Raw genomic sequence first — 25,576 nt, 5'->3', positions numbered from 1 at the left:
TATAGAACCAGAATAGAAGGCCAAAAGATGTTCTTCACTATCTTTGATACCTGCCCCCCGGTGGCCCAATCCCAGACTCACCTGGATTATAAAGTATTGCAACCATCAAAATTTAACTTTTATCATACCCCCTATCAGGTGGCATCCAATTCAAAATCACATATCTTCTAGTAAATGAGTTTACAATACTTTGTGAATTCCTAATGAAATTAAGGGTCGTAAAATCAGCAAAAGCATCCAATGAGCCACCTTAAAAGAAATATCTCTATCAACACTTCCTTAGACAGCATTCTCTCTTTAAAATTCTGTCATTTCTTTCCTCCCAAATACTCCATAGAGTGGCTCCTCTATTAAAACTTCCTTAGACGGCATTCTCTCTTTAAATATTCTAGCATTTCCAGCACATCCATTGTGCAAGTCTCCTGAATTTGATGATGGATATGTCAACATGGGTACAATCTCAAAATAAGTATATCCATTTTGTGTGGTTTAGCCTTTCAAGGTGAGCCTTTACTCTCATGATGATTAGGCATCACTTGCAACTAGAACTAAAATAAATTTCTATAACTTACAATTGCATAGGTATCTAGCAACTAAGCAGTAAGCAAATAAGCAATTAAGTACATAATAGATAACAAAAGCAAATAAATAGAGAATTCTTTCAGGGGGAAAAAAGAATAATGATATACCAATCTTCATATTTTTGTCTCTACTGTCCCCAAGTCAATCATGAGAACAAATGGTGAATCTTCTTTTTTTTATCAATAATGGTGAATCTTCTTGCAATCATAACAAGGGACTGTAAGGGAGAGACTTTACTGAGCAGTGCTGTAATGTTTGATGTTTATTGGATCAACCTTTTCTAATAAGGGTTGACTTCTGTATTTCAGTTTAATTTATCTCTAATGAAAGTTATCATTTCTGATCAAAAAATAAATAAAAATCTTCTTGCAATCCTTCTGAACCAGAAAATCAGCATCTGAAGGCTAAAGAAGAGACATTATCTTTGTCTTTCCCCTAACCGGTGCTTCCTGTGTAAGGCCCAAAATGAGGACTGTTACCATCTACTGATATCCTGCTTCTTTGTTGCAGCTTTATAGAGTTAGAGCTTTAGTTTATTTTATTATTATTATTATTTTTTATTGGAAACGGTAACTTCATTAATACAATATTAAGTACAAGTGTACAACTGTCAACCCCTAAAAAGGTATTGAGTCCCCAGTAATCTTTTTTACAAAACTGCCCAGAACATACCCTCCCTCACAGTCCCTTGTTTAGCCAACGTATCAGCTAAGCCATTAGCTGATCTTCTTGTCCATTTGGAGTAAGCACCAACCTCCCTTGTTATATTGAGGATTTCCCTTATGGGCTGTCTATAAATCCAGGCTCCCAACTTACCTGATTGCAACCAATCAATTAACTGTTTAGAGTCTTCCTCTATCTCAACTTGGTGCGACCCCAATTGTTCGGCATATCTTACACCTTGAAGCAAGGCCATCACCTCCGCTCTCAATGAGTCCCCCACTCCTATTGGCCCCGAAAACATAGCCACAATTCTGTCATTTTCATCTCTGAAAACTCCCTCTATACCTGAAGGGCCCAGGTTACCTCTAGAGCTCCCATCAAAGTTCAATTTCATTCTTTGTTGTGTTTGTGGGGATCACAACTCCCGCACGATAGGTTTTATGGAGGTTGTAGTTGCCACCACTCCCCAATTCCTTTAAATGTCTTCAGCTGAGAAGTCTTTAAATAAATCCAAAGTTTTCAACCATTGAATAGTCACAATGGTTATTCTTTCTACAATTTCCACCTTGTATTTCTCCACTCCTTTGAAGATTCTATTCTTTCTTTCTTCCCAAACTGACCATAGGATAACTGCTCTTGTGACCCTCCACATTATTCTTTCACGCTTCTTCGGTTGCCTAAAAAAGCTTGGGTCAAAAAAGCTTACCACGTTGAGGGGAGGTGTCCATCTGCAACCAAAGATAGAAGAGAACCATGTCCAAAGAAAGCACACAGATAGACAAGAAATTAATAGGTATGTGATTGTCTCACCAGAACCCAAGCAGAGGCTACAAACATGAGGTGACAGGCACAAATTTGGCCTTTTTCTTTGCAACATATCGAGGTGGAACCCACCGCCTGATGTAAGTATGTTGTTTAATCCATCTACTCTTGGGTGGCACACGAGAAGAGGTAAAATTATGAGGAAATGTATCAGGGCAGCTATCTTATGGATTGTTTGGGTGGAAAGGAATGCTGGAATCTTCCTAGAGAAGGAAAGCAGTTTGGCTGAAGTGAAGGACTATATCTAAATAAGAGCAATCCATTGGCTGAAGACCTTGGTCCTGTTTGCTGAATTCTCCTTTGATGATCTTTGGAGAAATTGGTTTGCAGTGGCTAATACCTCCACTAGGAAGAATAGAAGTGTGGTAGAGTGGAAACATCCTCCAGAAGGTGTCATTAAATTGCACTTTGATGGTAGCAGCCAAGGTAATCCTGGGCCTTCAGGTGTAGGGAGTGTGCTAAGGAATAAGGACAGCAACATTATCTCCTTATTTTCAGGACTGGTGGGAGTGGAAGATTCTACAAGGGCAGAGATACTAACTGCTGTACAAGGGATCTAGATTGCTAACCACTTTGGGGTGGAACATCTTCTAATGAAGGGGATTCTCAGGTGGTAGCACAGTGGCTATCAAACCTGGATGCTGCCAATTTGAGGCTATACAGACCTCCTCAGAAAAGTGAAGATGCTAACTAGCAAAATGAGAGTTGATGTTAAATGGGTAAGCAGGTCAGTGAATATTGTGGCTGATTCCTTGGCCAAACAAGGGGTAGCCAAGAAAGCTCTTTTTTGGGCTACTTTATAACTTGTTCTAGTGATTTTGAAAAGTTGTAATTGACTACTTTAGAGAGGTTGCATCTTGTGTTTCTCCTTGGGATGCTTGTATTTCTTATCTTTGGTAAATGGTGATTAATAAAATTCACTCAATTATCCAAAAAAAAAGGAAGCATCTCTTCTCAGTCAAACCCTTTGCATAATATACTTGCATATTTGAGTCTAACACACTCTTCCTTTTCCCTTTCAAGACCATTTGAGCAACTAGAGTTCCATCCAAAGTAGCCCTTTTGATTGGGAAGTGCCTCACTAAGGACAAATTACATGGATGAGGTATGGAGCTCCCTATGCAAATTGTGTCCTTTGCAATAATGGGTGCCTAGAATCAGCCAATCATCTTTTTATACACTGCACACTAATGTCCAAACTGAGAGTCATTTTCTTCATTCCCTTAACATAAGTTGGGTGTTTCCTAAATTTTCCATGGAGGCCCTTCTTAATGTCAACCGGCTCAGAAAAAAGGCAGAGTAGGTTGGTGTCTAATCCCTGCAGCCATTTTTTGGACCATCACGATGGAGAGGAACCTCAGAATTTTTGAGAATACCAAGTCTCAAGATGATAAAACCTGTAAAGTTATGGCAAAGAGCCAAAGACTTTTTCATAGCCCTCAGAGAAAAAAGAATTTCATAATATCCAAGCATCTCACTTTTCTGACCCCCAGTAACATGTTAAGGTGTAATTGATTTTGTATTTATTTTGGTGTTTTTTGTACAGCCTCTCACATATAGGAGTGGTCCCCTCCACTGGCATTATAGTTTCAAATCGATGAAAACATAATACATTATCGACTCCCAGAAAAATATGAACCATTGAACAAATAAATTGTATTTGATTTTAGTAAAGCATGTGATATTAATTACATTATACTTGGCATTTAAATTTTATATATGTACATTTGATGCTTAAGGTTATGATTGGTGACTGCTTGATGGGCATTGATTGCTTATACCCTAAAGCAAAAAGTAGTTGTCCTGGCTAGGCAAGTCAATATCCTAGGAACTCTTAATCAACAAGTTGAAATCTTGAAATTGCAAATATGTTCACAACCACAGCACAATAAACTAGACAAAATCAGCATTGCAATTTGTAAGATGATCAATGGACAACTAAAAATTTCGAACACATACTAAAGATACCATCCCTTACCCTTTTCAATGCAGTGAAGGCCTTCTTCCTTACTTCTGCATCTGATGCATAGATGACAATCTTTTCAATTGCCTGGCATGTTTCATTCTATTGTTAGAGAGCAAAAACATCACAACAGTGCAAAGACACAAGAAATGGAATAATAGTACCTTTAGTGTAGCAAAAAGACCAGGTATATAAAACTGGCAATCTATATCTCCATTTCTGTTTTCAGTGCTGTTTTTTTCTGTAATACATAACAAGAACTCGATTGCATGTCTTTTCAATAACCATGGTTGATCACTTGAAGAAAGTATATTTTGTAGCATTCCTATTGCTTGCCACTTCTTAGTCTGACTATTTAGGAGTTTATCCCTTAGAAGAGTCAAATCCTCCTCAGCAGCCTTCACAACTTCATCAGAGATATGGCCCCAAATCACTGGAAGGAAAATGGAAGAACATGAATGGGTAAAGAAATACAGGAAGAGAACAACATAAGCATTCAGAGTAAGGGGAGAAATACACAACAGCAAAGGTACTCCATAGATATGATGTATCAGTAAAAACCTGCTAGAGATGCTCCATGTTTGACCAAAGAAAAACAATTCTCGAAATCATCACTGCCCTCTACAACACTTTGTTGAAAAATGAATTAGAAAATTTTTCAACTTAGCAATGGAGTAGAACAAGGACAAGAGTCCACCAACAAAATTTCTAAGTTACCTCCAAGAATGACACCATTAGATGCATCAACATCACCTCCAGTTATAAGTCCAAGGTAGGATAAGCCACAAAATGGAAGTAAGCGGGACAGCTGTTCCACAAATGGAATACAGCTTAGAGCTTCATCCATTATGCCACTGGAAACAAGAGCCTGAACACCATATTGGGCTTCATAAGCAACTAATTAATGGGAAAACTTTGAAACACATGAACTTTCAAAACTAAAGCCTGCCCATCAACAGGCAACCTTGAAGGAAAGTGCATCACTGACACACCCATCCCCCAAAACACGGAGCTCAAAATATGGAGCAAACACAAAGTAAAACCACAAAAGAATGGGAACACAAGTTTTGCATGAATTTCTAACCATAATTTGGAGGACAAATAGGGCAAGTAAAGCAACAAGCTCCTCTTTTCTTCCGCCCTCCTGTTTAAGGAAACAAAGGTAAAATTAGAGAGACAAAGTAGACCATACATCAAGAACAACAGCAACAATCTCATAAAGCAGGAGGATTTCTTTAACGATCGCATACCAACTTTTGGCAAACTGCTTGCATGGAAGTGGCAATGCTAATTGCTCTGACTATCAAATCCTTAACAGAATCTTTATCAGCATCTGATTCTGAAGTGATGGCTTTTAGAACATTGAGGATACCAGGGACTGCTACCTTTATTTGCTCAAAGTGGCATCTCTGAATACAAAGAAATACTGAAAAGGCAAGAATAAGTAGTGCATCAATAACTTCACCAACTAGTCGCAGATAAATTTTGTAGCTTCTAATCTTTCAAACAACATATTAAAACAAAAACATGGGTACTAGTTGACTAAGCTTCATTATAGAATACCTCAAGATACCCTAACAAAACTGGCTGAGAAATTTGTGCACAAATTCTAACTTATCAAACTCTCTTGTGCACAAGTCCTAGCATATCAAACTGTCCAAAGGTATCAAAAAACTCTTGTTAGTGCAAATTTCTGATAACTTGTGGTCAGACTTCAGAGAAAACTAACAAAGACCCAAGTGTTATCTCATTCAGTATACAGGTCAGAGAACTCAAAACAAGACCCTGTCCAAAGGTATCGAGAAGCTCTTGTTAGTGCAAATTTCTGATAACATGTGGTCAGACTTCAGAGAAAACTAATAAAGACCCAAGTGTTATCTCATTCAGTATACAGGTCAGAGTACTCAAAACAAATGCCTGCACCTTGTTCAGAGCAAAAAAAGCTCACATTTTTGCCTCATCTGGCCTGTTTCATTCAAAGGATTTCTGTGCATCAGTAGTTTTGTTTTTTTCCTTTTTTCTCTATTATTATGTTTGGATGGGTTAGCATTATAGCATGAGATTCAAGTCAGAAGTTATATCAATTGTTCTTTCACTAAAGGGACAAAATAATAGCCTCCCTAGAAACCTGTCTTTACTAAACACACCTTCATATGGCCTATACAGGAAAAAGAAGCCAACAACAAAAATGCACAAAGATATATTAAATCATCCAACTGGTAGACTCATACAGGAAAAATTAGAAATAGATAGATAAAACTTAAAAATAAAACTGAGAAAAGATATTTTACAACGTTTTCTCCAAAATTCGAGGAAATAACCCATGAGTCCATGACTAACACGCATAGTTGTGTACTGTGTTATAAAATACTTTTGTATTTTAAATTTTTGACATTATAATTATAAAATAGACATTATTAAACTAGAATATTCATTTTATGTGTTTATATACTAATTTCTTTTTATTATTTTCTTATTTGTTAGGGTCCCATGGTTCAAAGTATCGATACACCTCTGTGTATTGGCAGAGGTGTATCAGTACTTATAATGATATTCCCCCTAATTTTTTTATTTTTTTGGTTTTCAATTTCATTTTTAAATATAGTTATGTATATTACTTTAAAAATGTGTTCCCGAAAACACCTATAAACAGGTGTATCGGGACCCCAAAGATACAATACAATACGCCCGATATGGGGCATATCGTATCAAAATTTCAATCCTTTATCGAATCCTCACAGATTTCAAAACCTGAACCAATAAGCAATGGAAGAACTTAAAATTTTGTCTAATCAACACATTTTCTTCTTCCACCTTTTCTTTTCTTCTTTTCCTATAACAAAAGTAGGGGTTCAGCCCCTATATTTTTTTAATTTTCTTTCCTTTCTTCTTTTTCTTCTCATAAAATGTTGATTTTTCTAGATTTAAACATGAAATGTATACTTCTCTTATGAAAATTACGGATAATTATTAAGGAAAGATGGTTATGGAACCTAGGGAACTACCCTAGGATATATGTTTTACTTAAAAGAAATCCATCGCCTAGGTGGGCACCTAGGCGACTAGGCGACAAGGCACCCCCTGTCACCTAGCCTCGCCTTGGCACCTTGAAAACTATGCTAACATGTAATATGTACTTAAAAAAAAAAAAAAACTGACTGCACTGCCTTTTAACAGCCCCCCACTACTACAAATTTAAACCCCATTAACAAAAATAGGAGTAAAACATCATATGAAATTCTACTCTACCAATAAGAAGATCATGCAATTCAATAGTGGAAGCAGACTAAGACATAGGAGCTGAGAGCAATATTTAGATGGACAATATAATCAACTAATTGGCGGAGAGGATAAGACTAACTGGAGGCATGAGGGGCAAAGGAGAGTTCAAAGCAGCATGAAAGTGGCAATCGGAGCCGGGGATTGAGGCAAAGAGGTTTAGGTTTGAACAGGCAAGATCCAGTGGAACGGACATACTGAAGATAAGAGAAGGAAGCAGGGCGACCATACTCTTACCAGAGGATTATTTTTTTTTTTTTTTGATAATTGATTCTTACCAGAGGATGTTACTCTGTGGGTGAAGGGATTTCGGATGGAGCACTTAATTCCATCAAAGTAGTGGGTCGGAAAAACTCCATGACAGTGCCAGGGAAGAAACTTGAAGTAGAACTGAGAAGGAACAAGAAGGGGTGGTTTATTACTATAATGGAACTCTTTAGCACAAAAGGAAGACAACTAATTTGTGTACCGGAAGGGAAAAACCAGCTGGGTTGAGTAGCTTTTGTGGGCAAGCTGCAGTCCTTTCTCATAGCTGCAAAACTAAAGGAAACAGAAAAAGGGGAGCAACTCGGAAAAGGCAATGAAGAGAAAGATCAAGAGGATCAAGGGGAGGGGAATGAAACCAAGGTGTATAAACCCACTGAGGTGCAGAGTGCTCTGAACCCTGGTATTGCAGCGGTATGTTCAACCGGCTGCCACAGAGTGGTAGTTGAAGCTGGGACTGATACATGGAAGAAAAGAATGGTCTTAACGGCGAAAGAGGGAGTAAAGGACTGAGCGAAAATCTTGGATGCAGTTGCATCGAGAGTAGAACCTGCCATGGAGGCGATGTTGTTTCCGTTTGCAGACTGGAAAGCTATTCTTGACGTCGGCGAGTTGGATTTAAGCTTCAACATAGTAACAGTAGACGGGGGTCTGATTCAGATTCAAAATTGGACGCCAATCTGCAAGGAGGTAGAACTCAAAGACGGAAGCTTTCGGTTGAAGCTACTTGGGCTTCCCTTTAATCTGGGGTGTGAGCCGGTACTTGAACAAATTGTATGCAGCATGGGGAGAGTCTTACTGGAAATATACCAAAGGGATTTGAGTGCAGTCGAGGTTCAAGTGGCAGGAATGAAGCAAGAAAACCTGGCCTGGTCGTTTGAAGTTTACTTTGGGGGAGCCTGGTATCAGGTGTGGGTGGCGTCAGAGATTGAGGCGCTGTGGTGAGGAAGGACTCCAGAGGTTGAAGACAATGCCAAGCTGGCAGGTTGGAGGTCACGTGGGCGGAGGGGACTGGGGGAGGAAGAGGAAATGACTAAGAATGTTAAAATGGAAAAGAGCCAGTCAAATCGGATAGACCAACCAACAAGCCAGCCATTTAAAGTAATTAATTTTTTTTTAATTAGGCAAAAACAGGGCAGGTGAGTTATCCTATGCTGACGTGGTTAAAAAAATTGATGGCCCTGGTTACACAAAACATTTAACAAGGTCTGAACCAGCTGGGTCGGTGGGTGGTCTAAATAGTGAATCGGGTGACCCTTATAAGAGCCCACGTGACTACTTAAGTGGTCACGTGACTGGTCACGTGGAGCAGGATAAGCTTGCGATGGATAAGGGGACTTAAAACAGGGAATCCCGTCTATCATCGTCCAGCTCAAGTCGTTTCGGTGGAAAGGAGTCATAGGGGTGGAAACCAGATCAGGAGAACTCCCTACAGTGGTCTTCCCATCCAAACCACACTACTTCTAATGCAGCACCCTACTCCTCTGAATGCCCGAACCCCAGGTACACAAGGGAGAGACTAGAAGAAAGGGAGGGAGAAGAGAAAGGCTGGGTGGAGTGTTCTGAGGAGGAAGACGAAAGCAGTGACAGATCTGATGAAAATACCAGCATAGGAAGTGTCAACGACGAAATTGGTTGAACTATGGAGTTGGCAGGTGACTTGAATATCAACAGCCTTTTTCAAGGAAAGATGGTAGAGGAACAGAGAAGCTATTCAGAGGATCTGAAAGATGCTATAGACGATGGAAATAAACCGGGAATTTGTAAGGAAGCAGGGATTGAAGGCACTTCAAAATCTGAATGCCCTCCAAAGGCTCAGACTGCACAAGATGCTAATTGCGAATCAAACCAGGGAAACCTGAAGCCGAGCAGAGAACATACTGGAAAGGGGAAAGCCACAGGGTGACAGAGAGGATCAATATGCTGACCGTGAGACAAAATCGTATTCCCACCAACCGAAGGAGACAGATAGAAACTGGATTCCAACACAGGATTAGGTAGGAAACAATAGCCAATTCCACATCCCACCTCTCGAACAAACCCAGGTAATCAAGTGGTTTCGGCTTTTTCTACTGATGAGTGCTCTGTGTTTTGTGTTCCAGATTCCATTCCCATCCTAAGTCCGACAGTACAAGGAAAAGAAGCCAATCTAGGTGAATGCTACTCCAGGTGGCTGAGGGGAAGGTGGAGGATAGTGGGGAGCTGGTGGATGTAAGGTTCAAGAATAGGAAGGTGTGGGAAATAATTGAGAAAAACTTCAATGAGGTTGAACAGCATGTGTTACAAAGAAGGGACAAAATTGAAGCACTAAGGAATGATCTTGTTGAGAGGGGAGGGAAGGTTGAAAATGAAAGAAAAGAGGAAGAGATGGAGAGGGTAGTGGAGGAAACACCTAGCAGAGAGGATTCTATAGCAAAATTCATTGGAAAACTAGGATGCAAGGTGAAAATTTTGAATGAATTGAAATCTGGATTACAAAAGAAAAAGGAGGAGAGCAAAGCTAAGAAGAGAAAACTAAGCAAAGTGGAGAGGTTGAGAAGAAATGTTGAGTGAGACAAGCATTTTGGGGTAAAAGGAGATAGGAGGGAAGTAGAGGCTTGGTGTAGGAGGGTGGAAGATTAAAGGTTTACACGAAGATATTAAGTTGGAACACGAGGGGCTTGGGAAGTGCAAGGAAAAGAGCAACGATTAAAGATGTGACCCGGATGTGGTACTAACTCAGGAATCCAAAAGAATGGCTTTTTGACTCTAGATGGGCAAAGAGTGTATGGAGGGCTAGCGGGATTGATTGGGCGGCTGCCCCATCGTGGGGGCCCTCAGGAGGGATAGTAACATTGTGGAAAAGGGATGTGCTCGAAGGAGTGGAGGAATTGATTGGTAAATATTCAGTACCCTTGAAGTTCAAGCAATCCGAGGATGGTTTTGAGTGGATGCTAATGAATGTTTATGGACCAAACAATTATAGAGAGAGAAGGCAATTGTGGAAGGAGTTGGGTGATGTACGGGGTCTATGGGAGGGGCCTTAGTGTGTGGGTGGGGATTTCAATGTGGTTAGATTTATAGAGGAAACCAAGAACCCCAATCAGAGAGTAACAACATGAGGAAGTTTATTTCTGGAAACTTTTGAGCTTAAGGAGATCCCATTAGCCCAGAAAATCTTCACCTGGTCCAACCTTCAATTAAACCCGATATGCTCTAAGTTGGATAGGTTTCTTTTCTCAATAGATTGGGAAGAACATTGGAAAAACTTAACATCTAGAGCACTCCCGATATTGGCATCAGATCATTGGCCCATTGTGATTTGCAATCAGGAAAGGAGTGGTGGACCTACCCCTTTTAGGTTTGAAAATGTGTGGCTACTTCACCCAGAGTTCACGCAGAGAGTCAGAGGCTGGTGGAATCAGTGCCACCCTTCAATGGAATGGGAAGGTATGAGATTTCATAAGAAACTTCAATACCTAAAAGTTAATATTAGAGACTGGAACCAATTGGAGTTTGGAAGGGTAGAGGAAAGGAAAAGGTTGTTGATGGACCAAATTGAGTTGGACCTAAAAGAAGAAAAGGGGGTTTTTGAAGAGGAAGATAAAGAACAGAGAGGGGGTTTGAAGAGGCAATTGGAAGAGTGGTTGTATAAGGAGGAAGTAAGCTAGAGGCAGAAATCCCAGTGCAAGTGGCTAAAGGAGGGCGATAGAAACACTAGTTATTTTCATTCTATGGCAAATGGCAGGAAGAGGAAAAATTCCATTTCTAAATTGGAAGTTGATGGGTTTGTCCTGACTACCCAGGATGAGATAGCAGGGGCACTTATAGAACATTTTAAGTCCATCTTTAGAAGGCCTCTAAATGGGAGGGTGTGGGTAGAAGGATTGGATGGCCAAATATAGGCATAGAAAATAGGCAATGGCTGGAAAGAAGATTTGAATTGGAGGAAATCAGGTAGGCGGTATTTTCTATGGACAAAACAAAAGCTCCAGGCCCAAATGGTTTCACAATGGCCTTTTATCAAGATTGTTTGGATGTTTGGAAAGGAACATAATGCTAGTCTTTGATGAACTCTATAGAAGGGGTGTAATTAATCCTGGTTTGAACTCTACCTTCATTGCACTAATCCCAAAGAAGAAAGATGCCTCTCAACCAAAGGATTTCAGACCAATAAACTTGGTAAATAGCCTTTATAAGATAATTACAAAGGTGTTGTCTTTAAGGTTAAAGCAAGTTTTGCCAGCTATCATTGCACCAAATCAAGGAGCTTTTGTGAAGGGAAGACAAATCACTAATTAAATTTTAATTGCCAATGAGAGTTTGGAGAACTTCAAAAGGGCCAGAAAGAAGGGGGTGGTGTGCAAGCAGGATCTAGAAAAGGCTTATGATTTAGTGGACTGGTCTTTTTTGAAGGAGGTTTTGGTGAACTTTGGGTTTGGGGACAGATGGTTCAAATGGATTATGGGGTGTGTCCAAAAGTATCACTACTTTGTACTAGTAAATGGGTCTGTGGTAGATTTTTTCCTAGATTTAAGGAGAATAAGACAAAGAGATCCACTCTCTTCACTCCTGTTTACACTGACTACAGACGTTTTGGGGAGATTGATTCATAGAGCAAATTAAGGAATTTAATAAGAGGGTGGAGAGTAGGAAGGGAGGAGATACCCCTTACCGATTTACCGTTTGCAGATGACAATACTGTTCTATGAAAGTGGAAATTTGTGTTGGATTAGAAACTTAAAATTGGTAATACAAGTTTTTGAACAAATGTCCAACTTAAAAGTGAATTTTGAGAAAAGTTGTGTAGTGGGAGTGAATTTGGAAGAAGGGGAGGTTAGGGAGTTTGCAAAGATTTTGGGGTGTGTAGTGGAAAGATTTGAGACAATCCTAAAAAAGAAGGCTTTTGGAACCCAGTAGTGGAAAGATTTGAGAAGAGACTCACCTCTTGGAAAAGTAACTACCTTTCTCTTGGTGGAAGGATTACACTCATTAGAGCTACCTTAGCCAATCTGCCCACTTACTTTTTGTTAGTTTTCAAGGTTCCAGCAAAGGTGGCTAATAGGCTAGAGAAACTAATGAGAGATTTTCTCTGGGAGCCAGGAGAGGAGAAGAGGGACCATAGGGAGGGCTGGAAGTTGGTGTGTAGAAGTAAGGAGAAAGGAGGGCTAGGGCTAGGGAATATTAGGAAAAGGAATGAGGCCCTATTAGGGAAGTGGTTATGGAGGTTTTCTTTAGAGAAGGAGAAGTTGTGGGCTAAAATAGTGGCTAGCATTCACGGAATGGAGGGCAATGGATGGGATCGTGGAATTCTGGCAAGTACTACAAATGCTTCACCCTGGAAAGCCACCCACAATCTGCTATCAGCTTTCTCCCCTCTGATCAGGTATGACTTAATTCCAGAAATTTCATAAAGTTTTGGGAACAAATTTGGTTAGGGAAAGCTGCTTTGAAGGACTAATTTCCATCTTTATGTGCCCTCTCTGATCTGAAAAATGAGCCTATCTCTTCCTTCCTTGTCCCATCTTCCAATTCTGGGTTCGGTTGGAATCCGGGGTTAAGAAGGGCTGTTAGAGACACTAACCTAAACAACATTTCGACTCTCCTTGGTCTTCTTGAAAATATTTTCTTGGACCCCACAAAGGAGGACACCAAAATTTGGACACCCACCCCCTCGGGCTTGTTCTCTTGTGCTTCTTTCTTCAAAGCCTTAACTGAGCCAACCAGTCCCATGGACCCTCCTTTCCCTGTAAAAGAGATCTGGGGTAAGCCAATTCCTCCTAGGGTTGGAAGTTTTTGTTGGGAAACTTTTCTAGAAAGAGTCAACACTAGTGATCTGCTTCAAAAAAAGAGACCCAAAACATGCTTATCTCCTCACTGGTGTGTTCTTTGTAGAACCGATGGGGAAACTGGTTTTCACATGTTGGCCTCTTGCCAGTTTGCAAGAGTGATTTGGGAATGGGCATTATCCCTTTTTGGGTGCAGTTGGTTCCCTCCTATGAGCTTGCAGAAGTTATTTTCTACTTCCTTCTTCAGGCGGCAGTGCAAAAGAGGCAGGACCATGTGGAGATGCCTAAGGGCTGCAATATGCTGGTCTTTGTGGGAAGAAAGGAACTCAAGGATTTTTCCTGGAAAAGAGAGGAGGCTTGAAGACCTGATAGACTTGATCCATTTCAGGGTAGTACAGTGGCTGAAATCCTCAGAGTTGTTCAAAGATTTCGCTGTGGATGACTTGCTTAGAAAGTAGGGTAGGTTGCTAGTTGTAACCAGGTCAAAACAGAATTCTCTCAGAGCCGAGATCTGTGCAGCTGTGGAAGGTGTCCAGAAAGCAAAGGAAATGAATATCAGAAGACTTGTAATTGAAGGGGATTCAGAGGTGGTAGTAGGGTGGCTGAAAGAAGATAAGGCTGGCCTATGGGGGTATAGCAATGAAAGGAAAAGTTTAAGTGGCTGGTCAAGGACATGGAAGTGAAGTTCAGATGGGTGAAGAGATCTGCTAACCCATTTTCTGATGAGTTAGTAAAGCTGAGGGTGGGTAGGGAAGTTTTATTTTGGGCTCAGTTGTAATTTCAGACTTTGTCCTTTGGCCTCAGTAGAGGGAGTTAAGAAATTTTATCTCCCTTTATGTACCATATTTACAGACTGATTAATGAAATTGTTGTTATTGATCAAAAAAAAAGATCATGCAATTCATGAATAACTAATAGATGGGAAATGGACCTAAGGGAGCTCTTTCAGGACTACTACTATGGCAGGTCTTAATGTCTTTGCTACGTCATTAGTAGATCTTAAAGTTGTGATTCTTTGGAATATTGATTTCAATATGCTATGAGACCAGCCATTTTTATGGAGAATATATTAGACAATCAAGAAACTCTTCATGCATAGAAGACTGCACCCAAGATGAAGATATTAATGAATATATTAAGAAAGATGAACACGATGATTTGGGAGGATAGAACTAGAAATAAACACATTCATGGAAACTCGGTGGCAGCCCCAACAGGTAACAAGATGAGGGAAGATGCCTAAGATTTTCTTAGTTACATGCATAGCGACAAAGTAATCTAGATTGAGTCAAAATCTTTAAATGACAAGCAGAAGGTCAGAAGGGCATGGGTTGAAGTATTCATAAAAAAGGACATAGATCAAAGTATATACTAATTACAAAATATCCATGACTTACACTTTGAAAGACAAAATGACCTTCGAGTGGAGTCAAACACTAATATGCCAACAGATATATGTCATCTAAACAATGCAGTAGTGCTCTACAAGATTTACCTCTTGAAAATCCACTAAGAAGAGGAGAAAAATAAGCAGCTTTCTTGAACATCTTACTTGGGGAATCTAATGCCTGGTTCAAGAAAATAAAACGTCAATAAAAAATTAAACCATGAAAAAAGGGACTTATTGGCAAGTACAGTATTACAAAAATAAAACCATCCTGTGTGATTATACATTTACATCCAATGAAATCAGGCAATGAAGATGCTGCAACTCATACACATCTAGTGCAACAAAAAAAAAAAGAATTTTTTTGCCAACTGTTAATTATTTAAGACTCCAAACCAAGACAAGGTAACAAACTAAATGAGCACTGAATATAGATGCCTCCACTTGAAGGAAATTACAATCTTGATCAATACGTGCAAAGGATCTATCATGGACCTATTGCCACAAGTGCAGGAACAGTTGAAGCTTAATACAACACTAGACACAGGGAAAAGACAACAGCAAATAAAGCAGAAAATAACAATGGTATTTTTAACATTCTGGTTTTGAATTTTCTAGTAACTTAACTGGAAATTAGATAGTCAAGTAGATGTGCAAATATGAACATTCATAAATCAACAAAACCAGCAAAAGTTTATTGCAGCCAATAAGACATTTTATCAACACAGCCTCAAACCACAATCTTCCAAAAGGAAATGTTTTTGAAAATTCTAATTGAATTGCAATAAAACCTTCAATATATTTTAAAGTTATTAAAATCAAGAAAAGAAAAATAAGATTAATAAGTATTCTCTTTACATAACAGCAATCAAAAATAAAGCTTTCAGACCTGATACCGTAATCTGATCAAAGAAATTTTAATTGTGCAAAAACACTAAATTATCAGATTTCAGAAAAAGCATCAACTCGACATCTAAGTATCTAACATGAAGAACTATTTTCCCAACATCTTCACTTTCAATTGAGTTCAAGTGGCATTAATATCAACAAAATGAGGGAAAAACAGACTTTCAGATTAGATTAGTTAATTTACTTCCATTACCTACGTTTTCTTCACTTTTTTTCTGTCTTTTTTTTTAGATTAGAAAAGAATATTATATTAAAAGAAAAGAAAAAACTGAATACAACCAGAACAGGTGTTAAGGTAACACCCCATAAGCACAACATAAAACGAACCTACCAGCCAAATTAAACAGTTTACAATGTGGAAAAGAAAAATTAAACCATTCTTGCACTGAGGGTTGAGACAAAGAGAATCAATGGGATGTTGCAAAATCATATGATGGAAAAGTTGTTGAAAGCTGAACTGAGGGTTGAGACAAAGAGAATCATGTTCGATCTTGGAAGGGCTGGAGGTAGTAACCTGTTGAAAATCAGAGAAGAAAGGAGGGCAACGATCCTCCTGCCTGACGAAGCTGTGTTGTGGTTGAAAGGTTTTATTGATGGAGTAACCTACTCTATCAGGGCAGTAGGTTGGAGAAATTCCCTAGAAGTGCAAAGGAAGAGATTTGAAGCTGAGCTGAGAAGGAATGAGAGAGGATGGTTCATTGCTATCACAGAATATTTTGACAACAGGAGACAGATGGTATGTCTTCCGGAAGGGAAGGAAGTACAGGGATGGCTGGTCTTTGCAGATAAATTACAACAATACCTGTTACATGTTGACAGTGTTGCAAACAAGGTACAAGACACAAACGCAAAGGAGCCTAGTGAGCAAAACCATCCGAACCAGTTGGTAGTTGACACAAACGATGAGGAGCAGGAAGCTACAAAACAAAGCTCCTCCCTTTGTGGAGAAGCTACTGTTAGTTTGACGGGTGTAAAGAGGTTATTGCTTGAGGCTGAGAAAAGTATATGGAAGAGGAGAATGGTGATAACAGCCAACAAAGAAGTGAAGGATTGGAGAAAGTTGCTGTACACAGTGGTGTGTAACTTAGAAACAGAATCCGCTGTAGCATTAAAGCCGTTCTCAGACAGTAAGGCAGTCCTTGATGTAGGCGATGGAGAGTGGGGTTTCACAACATTTGATTCTGAAGAGGGCTTGATCCAGCTTCAAAATTGGAAGCCGCTATGTAATGAAATGGAACACACCTCTAGAAGCTTCATGCTCAAGTTGATAGGACTTCCTTTTCATCTCTGGAACGAGTCGAACCTGGAGAACATAGTGAGGCTGTTGGGAGGAGCTCTGGAGGAGATTAATCTTCAAGATTTACATGCTGCCGAGGTTAAGATTGCAGGGGTGAAACCAGAACTTCTGCCCAGATCAGTTGAAGTGTTATCCGATGGGTTCTGGTATCGTGCCTGGCTGATTTCGGAAGTGGAAGCGACCCTATGGGGACGAAGATTCAAGGTTGAAGATGCCAATGTGGGGGGCTGGTATACATGTGGCACACACTCGGTGGTGAGAAGAAGTGGTGAGCAGAGTAAGTCTAATTGGGAAGCTGGAAAGTTGGCGAAGGAAAACCAAAAGATAAGTAATCTAATTAAGGCAAGGAATTCAAAAGACTTTGAATTAAAAGGAGAGAAAGAGCTGGAAAAGGCAATGAAAGGAAGGCTACAAATGGACGGTGGGGATGAGAGTAGAATTGAAAAAAAGAAACGGGTGGGAGTCGATGGGTAAGGGGATAAAATAGGAATAACATCAAAAGAAAAGGGGAAGAAGCTAGAGAGAGAGGAATCAGTGCCAGCCAGTAACAAAGGGCTTAAGTTAAAGAAGTTTAATAGTTTAATTGGTTGGCGGTTAATCTTAAAGTAAAGGTGAGATTTAAAAAGGAGGGACTAAAGAGGGGCATTTCTGGAAAACATACATTTGGCTGAATGAGAAGAAGTTCAATCATCTGAGAACAGATCAACTGCTCACAGAAGGGGAAGAAGAGGAGAAATGGATCTGGGTAGTGACGAGATATGATAATGGAAGAGAGGAAAGAGGACAGGGAGGTGAAGAAGACAAGAGAGGGCCGCCAATAACCGGGGAGGAGCTCCAATCCCAGAAGACAGAGACAGCGGAAAAAGCCCACAGTGCGGGGAGAAAAAGATGGAGAAGTGGGAGAGAAGAAAGTAGATGATGGATATCTTGCTCAGGCGAGCTGTAGGGAGTGTGAACCGCATAAAGAAAAGGGACTTAATAGGGAGGAAAATTTTAATGACGGACAAGGAGAAATGACAGGGTTGCAGGGGAGTTCCTTAGATCAGGGAGAGGAGCATATCTCTTCTCTAAAGAATATTGTTTCGGAGGAAGAAGGAGCAGAGGAAGGGCGGAAGGTAAGAAGAAAAAATCGTGAATCCATCTATACTGATTTGACTCCAAGATCCGAGGAGGTGAGTCAATATTTCGTTCCGGACACTCCTCTACTAGAAGGGTTAAATAAGGAGATTAGTGAGGGTGAAGAGAGTTTAAAAGGAGGAGAAAGGGAGAAAACAAAGATAAATAGAAGACAGAGAGCAGGGGAGAAAGGAGGGAATCTCAAAACAAGGTTTATAATAGGAAAAGGAGACAATCGGGTCTACTACAGAGTCAGGAAGAGGGGAAAGGAAAGGAAAGGAATGAAGTTAACAAAACAAGGAAGGGGGAAGGAGAGGAGGTAACTGTGCACTCCCCTCAAATTGTTCGAACTGATTCAGAGGTAATACAAGATGGGGAAGTAAATATAGAAAAGTTGGTAGAGATGGAGGTTCAGATTTGGAAATCACTTGAATTAGTCTTCTGGGGAGGGGAGGGTTTTGCCAAAATAGCGTTCGAGAAATTTGAGCAGAAGAAGAAAGAAGAGAGAGAGAGAAAAAGAGAAATCCTAGAGAAAAACAAGGGGTGGAATGAGGAAGAGGAAGAAGAGGAAAATTTGGACGAGAACGAGTAAAGAGGAATAGGACAGTGGGGGAGGGGGAAAGGGAAGAGGGATGAAGATTCTCAGTTGGAATGTGAGAGGTTTGAGGGATGGAAAAGACAGGAAATGGTAAGAAATCTAATAAGAAAAACCAAACCAGATGTGGTATTGTTGGAGGAAACAAAGTGGAAAGTTTTGACTGGAGATTGAAGCTGGATATTTGGGGAGAGGAGGGTGCAGAATGGGTGGATCTACAAGCTTCGGTTTTGGAGTTCAGAAGTCTCCAAAGTTGATTTATTGGAAAATTTCTGGAATTCACTTGTGTTACAGCCTTGCAATGTAGTTGCACTCTCAGCTTAATGTCCTGGACATGTAATTGAAGTATGTACTTGATGTTGTTGGTGTGTCATCTAGACAACCAATGCCATAGGATGCAACCTTTGCTTTTAATAAATTTTCTTTCTTCCTGATTCTTCAAAAAAAAACTCTTTTTTTGTATTGAGGGTAGGGGGGAGGCCAGCTATACCTACTTAGATAGAAGTATGATATGGAAAAGTGAAAAGCCTAGCGCTATCATAAATATTTGAAGAGGCCAATGTCCAAAATATTTGAGAAAGCAAAGTGCATGTTGGTAGAGAGAGAGAGAGAGAGAGAGAGAAGTTCTCCATCTTTTTTTTTATCATTAACAGAAAATGCATTCATTGAAACCATTAAGAATGATGGAATGGTACATAGCAGAGACAGGAGAGATAAACTCTCTTATTTCTCCCAAAAATGAACAAGTTACAAACAAGCCCAAAATAGTTGATTTCTTCCCACCCCCTGTTTTACCAAAGAATCAGCAAAAGAATTAGCATCTCTTTTCACCCAATGTAAAGTTACCTCCATCCCTCAGAGCAGCCTTCTAATCCTCCTCCTCTCAAGAAAATATTACCACCATCCCTCATCCTCTTCCTTTGGCAGCCATCTAATCACCAACTTTGAATCACCCTCAATTGAAAGTTTGTGAATATTCAAATCCTTTGCTTTCAGTATTCCTTCCATGACAGCAAGTATTTCAGCTCTTAGAGCATCACCTACCCCTATTGGACCGGAGAATAGAGCAATAACTTTTCCTTCTTCAATTCTGAACACACCTCCAATACCAGATGGTCCTGGGTTGCCTTCACTGCTACCATCAAAATGCAACTTAATGAAGCCTCTTAAAGGTGGGGACCATTGAAGTCTACAAGTAACCTTAAGAGGAGCAGAATTGGCAATTTCCTTCCGCTTCCTCATCAACTCACCTGCTGGAATGTCTTCAAACAGCTTCAAGGTCTTCACCCAATGAACCACTCTGATGGACATGGCTTCTATAATTGCCTCCCCCTCCTTTCTTTTTCCATGAATATTCTTTTAGTCCCTATTTTCTTCCCAGAGTGTCCAACAAACTGATGCCCTTATGCATCGCCATAGAATTCTACCTCTCTTCTTCGGCCATCTAACAAAGGTAGAGGAGAATAGACTTTGAACAGTAGGTGGGGAATTCCACCTCCACCCAAACAAAGAGAGAAACCATTCCCAAATTGACGAAGAAAACGGGCAGAAGATTAATAAATTATAGCAGGACTCACCATTAATCTTACAATGAGGGCACCAGGATGGTGAAAGACACCAACCAGGTCTTTTTCTTTGAAGCAAGTCACTTGTGTTAACTCTTTCCAGATACACTTCATAGCAAAAACCACCAATCCTAGGTGGAATAGGTGTGATCCATACCTCTTTAACAGGAAAAGGCTCCCCCAAACTATCCCTCAATTGTATCAAATTCAAGAAGAAGGAAGCACAGGTAAAGGAACCAAAGGGGGAAGGGGTCCAAATTCTGCAGTCACTTTTTGAAAGATCCAACACAACTTTTTCAAGATTTTGAAGCAAGTTTCAGACCTACAAATTTCATTCTCCCAGAGGCCTCTTCTAAAACCCAAATCCCAGCCAAATCCAACAGTAGAGTTGGAGGGAACCAAAAAAGATGAAATGGGCTCCCCCCTTCAAGTAGAAAGGGCAAAAAGGGAAGGAAACTGTTCCTTTAAAGGTGAGCTACCCAACCAAACATGTTCCCAGAATTTAACTAGGTTTCTAGGGCAAGGGTTATACCCGATGAATGGCAAGAAGGAAGGAAAGATGGCATGGATGGATTTCCATGGAGAAGCTCTTGTAGCTCTAGCCAAGATTCCAGAATCCCACTCGTTTGCCGCAAGCCCATGGATACTAACAACTACCTTTGCCCACAATTTATCTCTTTCCAAAGGCAACCTCCATAGCCATTTCCCTAACAAGGCAGTGTTTCTTTCCTGAATGTTTCCAAGACCTAAGCCGCCATGTTTCTTATTTCTGCATACCACTTCTCATTTAACTCTATGGTCCTTTTTCTCCTCCCCTGGTTCCCACAAGAAATCCCTCATTAGCTTCTACTTACCCCCACTGGAATCCGAAACACAGATAGAAAGTACACAGGAAAATTAGCTAATATGGATCTAATTAAAGTAATTCTACCCCCCCCCCCGAGACAAATAGCTCTTCTTCCACAAAACCAATCTTTTCGTAAATCTTTCAATCACAGGCCTCCAAAAATTACTCCCTCTGGGGCTCTCCCCCAAGGGTAAACCCAAGTAGTTCATTAGAAATTGTGAGACTGAACAACCCAGAATTTCTGCTCTCTCTAGAATCACCCTCTCCATATTTAAGCCCACAATGCAGCTCTTATCAAGATTGATCTTTAAATTGGACATTTGCACAAAGGTTTTCAGAATCCATTTTATATTTCTCACCCATCTAATGTCACCCCCTTCACAAAAAAAGGATTGTGTCATCAGCAAATTGTAGGTGAGTAAGTGGTATCTCATTTCTTCCTATCCTCTAACCCCTAATCAAAGGTCTTCCATATGCTCTAGCAATCAATCTACCCAGAACATCTGCTATTTTTCATAATAAGAAGAATCTTATTAAGATGAAAATTCACACCAAGATTGATTGAAATATGGATGACATGAGACCGCTTTTATAAAGCTTTTTTTTCTATGACTAATTGAAAACTTCACTAGTGTATAAATATGCTTATAATGATGCAAGAGAAAAGGAAGTTGAAGAGCCATCTCCAAGAACACTAATAAAGTCAACTCTAGCAAACCTTCCCATTATTATTTCTCAATATTCAAAATCCCAGCATTGATTGCAAGGAGATTTAAAAAAAAAATAGTAACAATGAGGGAATTTCTGTAGGACTAGGGGAATCTAGAAAGGACCATCTGATTAGTTGGAATACAGATAAAAGGATCAAGGAGGGCTAGGAATAGGTAGATTGGGCACATATAAAGTGGCCTTGTTGCGCAAATGGTTGTAGAGATTCCCATTGGAGCCTAACAGGCTGGTGGTACAAAGTGGTGACAAGCAATGCATCGGATGCAGACAAATGGTTAGGATGTCAGTTTAAATCCAAGGGCTTCTTTAGCTTCCCCAGTTGCCCTTGGAAAGCCATTACTGGGCTCCCTTCTTGCACTTGATCCATTATGATGCTCTCAGGAAATAAAAACAGTTCTAGGAAAAGCTTTGGGTAGGGAATTTGCCACTTAAAGACTTGTTTCCTAATCTCTTTTTCATCCTATAACTTAAAACGTATTGACACTTCTGTGGTTCCCTCATCTTTTGGACCTTCTTGGGATTTTGGCTCCAAATGGGGTCTGAGGGATGTTGTAGTACCTGCAATGACTGAATTGATTAACACCCTTGAAAAAGTCTTTCTTGACTCTGACCTTGCTAATAAGTGTTTGTGGATTGTTGATCAGTTGAGGTTGTTTTCATGTGCTTCTTTCTGTAATGTACTTTCCCTCATTACTTCCCTTCACAAACCTTTCAAGAAAAGAGATTCAGAGTGGACAATTGCTGCATAAAATTAGGGCTTTCTGTTGGGAGGTCTTTAATGGAAAAATCAACATGTGTGATGTCCTTTAAAGAGACCTGATTGGTGTTTACCTTCTTGTGTGTATGTGTGAGTGTCAGTGTGTGCATAAATGTTATTTTATACTATAATATATATAATATAAATTACATAAGGTATATATAAAATATTATATATACATTTAATATATTGCATTTAATGTCATGGCCCAAAAGCCCAGGGTCCAAGCCTGGCTAGGCTCAGCCTGGCTAGAAGCATTTATTATAGGTGCTACGCCTGACCCAGCCCAGTCCATTATAGTATAAAATCTCAATTTACCAAAGAAACCTTAATGTGGAAGAAAGTGAACTGAGATGGAAGTTGAAAAAAGAGTTGGAATAAGTCCTTGTCAGGGAGGAAATTTGTTGGAGACAAAAATCAAGGCATGAGAACTTTGTGGTTAGGTTGGAGACAAATGGGGAAGTGTTCTCTAATCATGATGAGATAGCCAGGATCTTTGTGGACCATTTCAAATCCATATACAAAATTCATGCTATGACCAATGGTAGAAGGCATAAGAACATTGTGGTTATGTTGGAAACAAATGGGGAAGTGATCTCTAATCAAGATGAGATAGCCAGGATTTTTATGGACCATTTCAAATCCATATACTGAAGACCTTTGGATGAAAGAATGCGATTAGAAGGTTTAGAGTGGCCACTACTAGAGGATGAGGCAACAAGATGGCTACAAAGGGATTTTGAGGAAGAGGAAATATAAAGGGCAGTTTTCTCTATGGATAGATCTAAAGCCCCAGGACTGGATGGATTTACAATGGCTTTCTATCAGGATTATTCTGAAGTGTTGAAAGATGAGTTATGTGAAGTCTTTAAGGATTTTTGAATACACGTACCATCAGCCCCCTGGAGTCAATCTGTCAATGCAACCTTTCTAGCTTTAATTCCAAAAAACCTGATGCTAGCCAACCTAAAGACTTCCAACCCATAAGTTTGGTGACCAATATCTACAAAATAATTGCTAAGGTCCTTTCTTTGAGGAAGCAGTACTTCCTCTATCATCAACCAATCTCAAGGGGCTTTAATTCAAGGGAGACAAATAATTGATCAAATCCTAATAGACAATGAATGTGTAGAGGAAATGAAGAGATCTAGAAAGGAAGGCTTTGTCTGCAAATTGGACTTTGAAAAGGCTTACAACTTAGTGGATTGGACTTTCTTGCTAGAGGTGATACAATTTTGTGGTTTGGGGGAGAGATGGTGCAATTGGTTGTTTGGTTGTATCCAATCTTGTCATTTTTCCATCCTTGTTAATGGAGTGGTGAAAGATTTCTTCCTAGCTTGTAAAGGGTTAAGGCAAGGTGATCCTCTTTCACCTTTCCCTTTTTACTTTAGTGGTGAATGTTTTTAGTACAATCCTCTCTAGAGAAGATAGGGAAGATGAGTTTATGGGTTGTAGAGTGGGAAAAAACAATGTTCCAATCACCCACCTCCAATTTGTAGATGATATCATATTTTTTTGTGAAGGGGGAGATACCACGAGGGTGAGGAATTTAAAAGAAATGATCAAGAAGTTTGAAAGGATCTCAAATCTGAAAATCAATTTACACAAGAGTTGCATAACATGGATCAATATGGAGGAGAATGCTTTAAATTTGGTAGAAGGTTGCTTAGAATGTCCTATCACCCCTTGTCCTCTAACTAATTTGAGTCTTCCCCTAGGCCCTAGGTGCCAACCCTAAGGAAAGTAGATTTTGGAATCCAATTGTAGAAAGATGTGAGAGGAGATTGGTTGTGTGGGAAAGGAATTATATGTTGTTGGGAGGCGGGATTACTCTAATAAGATCAACCTTGGCTAACCTACCAATTTACTTTCTCTTTGTTTTTAGGATTCTACCGAGGTAATTAAAGAAATTAGAAAAAAGTAATGAAGGATTTCCTTTGGCAGCTGGGAGAGGCTAGAAAAAACCACTTAATCAAATGGGAGGTTGTGTGTAGAAGAAAAGAAGAAGGTGGGTTGGGTATTGGGAATGTGAGCAAGAAGAATATAGCTCTCTTAGAGAAGTGGTTATGGAGATGGCCATTAGAAAGAGAAAGTTTATGGGATGAGGTTGTGAATAGTATTCAAGGAAGGTTGGAGAGTGGCTGGGATGTTGGAGTATCACATTGGGCTACTTCGGAAGCACCTTGGAAAGCAATTCATGGTGACCTTCCTCTTTTGCTCAAGTATATCAGGTGTGATGTATGTCCAAGGAATTTAATTCGTTTTGTGAAAGACGTTTGGATTGGTGACTTGCCTCTAAAGGATTTGTTTCCTTCTATGCCACCAGGGGAGTCCATGATGACTGGACAATGGTAAAAGTCAATACGACAATCAAATTCCATGGCCGGTTGGGATTGAGTTAAGGCATTAGGCGGCAAAAGTTAGATACTCTAGTGCAAGTTTCCTAGCCTCTGCATCGGAAAGAGACAGGAGATGAAAATTAAATAATATTGAAAATTTACAATGTCCTTTCAGATCCCATTTCGGAGCTCATGAAACCTTTTTCCATGATAGTTGCATTTATCGACTGTAATGGAGGAAGCGAATGAGAGGGGAAGGATTTTTTTCAGATTGAGTTGAAAGCGGGAGACGATGTGATCTCCGCTTTGCTAAGTAGAGAAAAATCGATCTAAGGCGACTATTTGCAACCAAATGGCAAACGTCTAGTCATATTGCCGGAAGTGGGTTCCAGGGAACCGTTTTCCTCTCTGGAGTTGAGATTGGAGCAGGCGCAAGTGTCTGATTTGGTAGTCACACTCCAACCCCCTCCCTCTTTGTAATGGACTTTGCTCTGACTACGGGTCTAGTCATGTTGCCGGAAGTGGGTCCCAAGGAACCATTTTCCCTCTGGAGTTGAGCTTGGAGCAGGCACAGTGTCTGATGGAGAGCTTCGATTCATTCGGGCTTATTGTTTAAGCATGGAGACAGTTTTGGTAGAAAATAATTGAATAAGTGCTCATTGTTTAGCACTTAAAAAAACCTGGAAATTTGGGC

At 39.9% G+C, this 25,576-nt stretch overlaps 1 protein-coding gene across 3 annotated transcripts in view; it reads right to left on the bottom strand.

Annotated features, from left to right (window-relative positions):
• The window catches only part of ALF4 (aberrant root formation protein), a 60,213-nt gene that overhangs the window by 26,741 nt on the left and 7,896 nt on the right, over positions 1-25,576 (bottom strand). For all 3 annotated transcript variants that reach the window (XM_010246485.3, XM_088893605.1, XM_019196158.2), the window contains exons 4-10: positions 14,837-14,909; positions 5,281-5,456; positions 5,115-5,174; positions 4,748-4,898; positions 4,592-4,651; positions 4,195-4,463; positions 4,046-4,117 (exon numbers count right to left, since the gene is read on the bottom strand). In XM_010246485.3, coding sequence (XP_010244787.1) covers positions 4,046-4,117; positions 4,195-4,463; positions 4,592-4,651; positions 4,748-4,898; positions 5,115-5,174; positions 5,281-5,456; positions 14,837-14,909 — 861 coding nt within the window. The remainder of the gene's footprint in view (positions 1-4,045; positions 4,118-4,194; positions 4,464-4,591; positions 4,652-4,747; positions 4,899-5,114; positions 5,175-5,280; positions 5,457-14,836; positions 14,910-25,576) is intronic.

The sequence above is a fragment of the Nelumbo nucifera genome, chromosome 8 (genome assembly GCF_055504915.1).
Source record: "Nelumbo nucifera cultivar China Antique chromosome 8, China Antique-T2T, whole genome shotgun sequence".
Classification (NCBI taxonomy): domain Eukaryota; kingdom Viridiplantae; phylum Streptophyta; class Magnoliopsida; order Proteales; family Nelumbonaceae; genus Nelumbo; species Nelumbo nucifera.
Note: the sequence above shows the minus strand (reverse complement) of the source record. Positions and strands in the feature narration are given on the sequence as shown.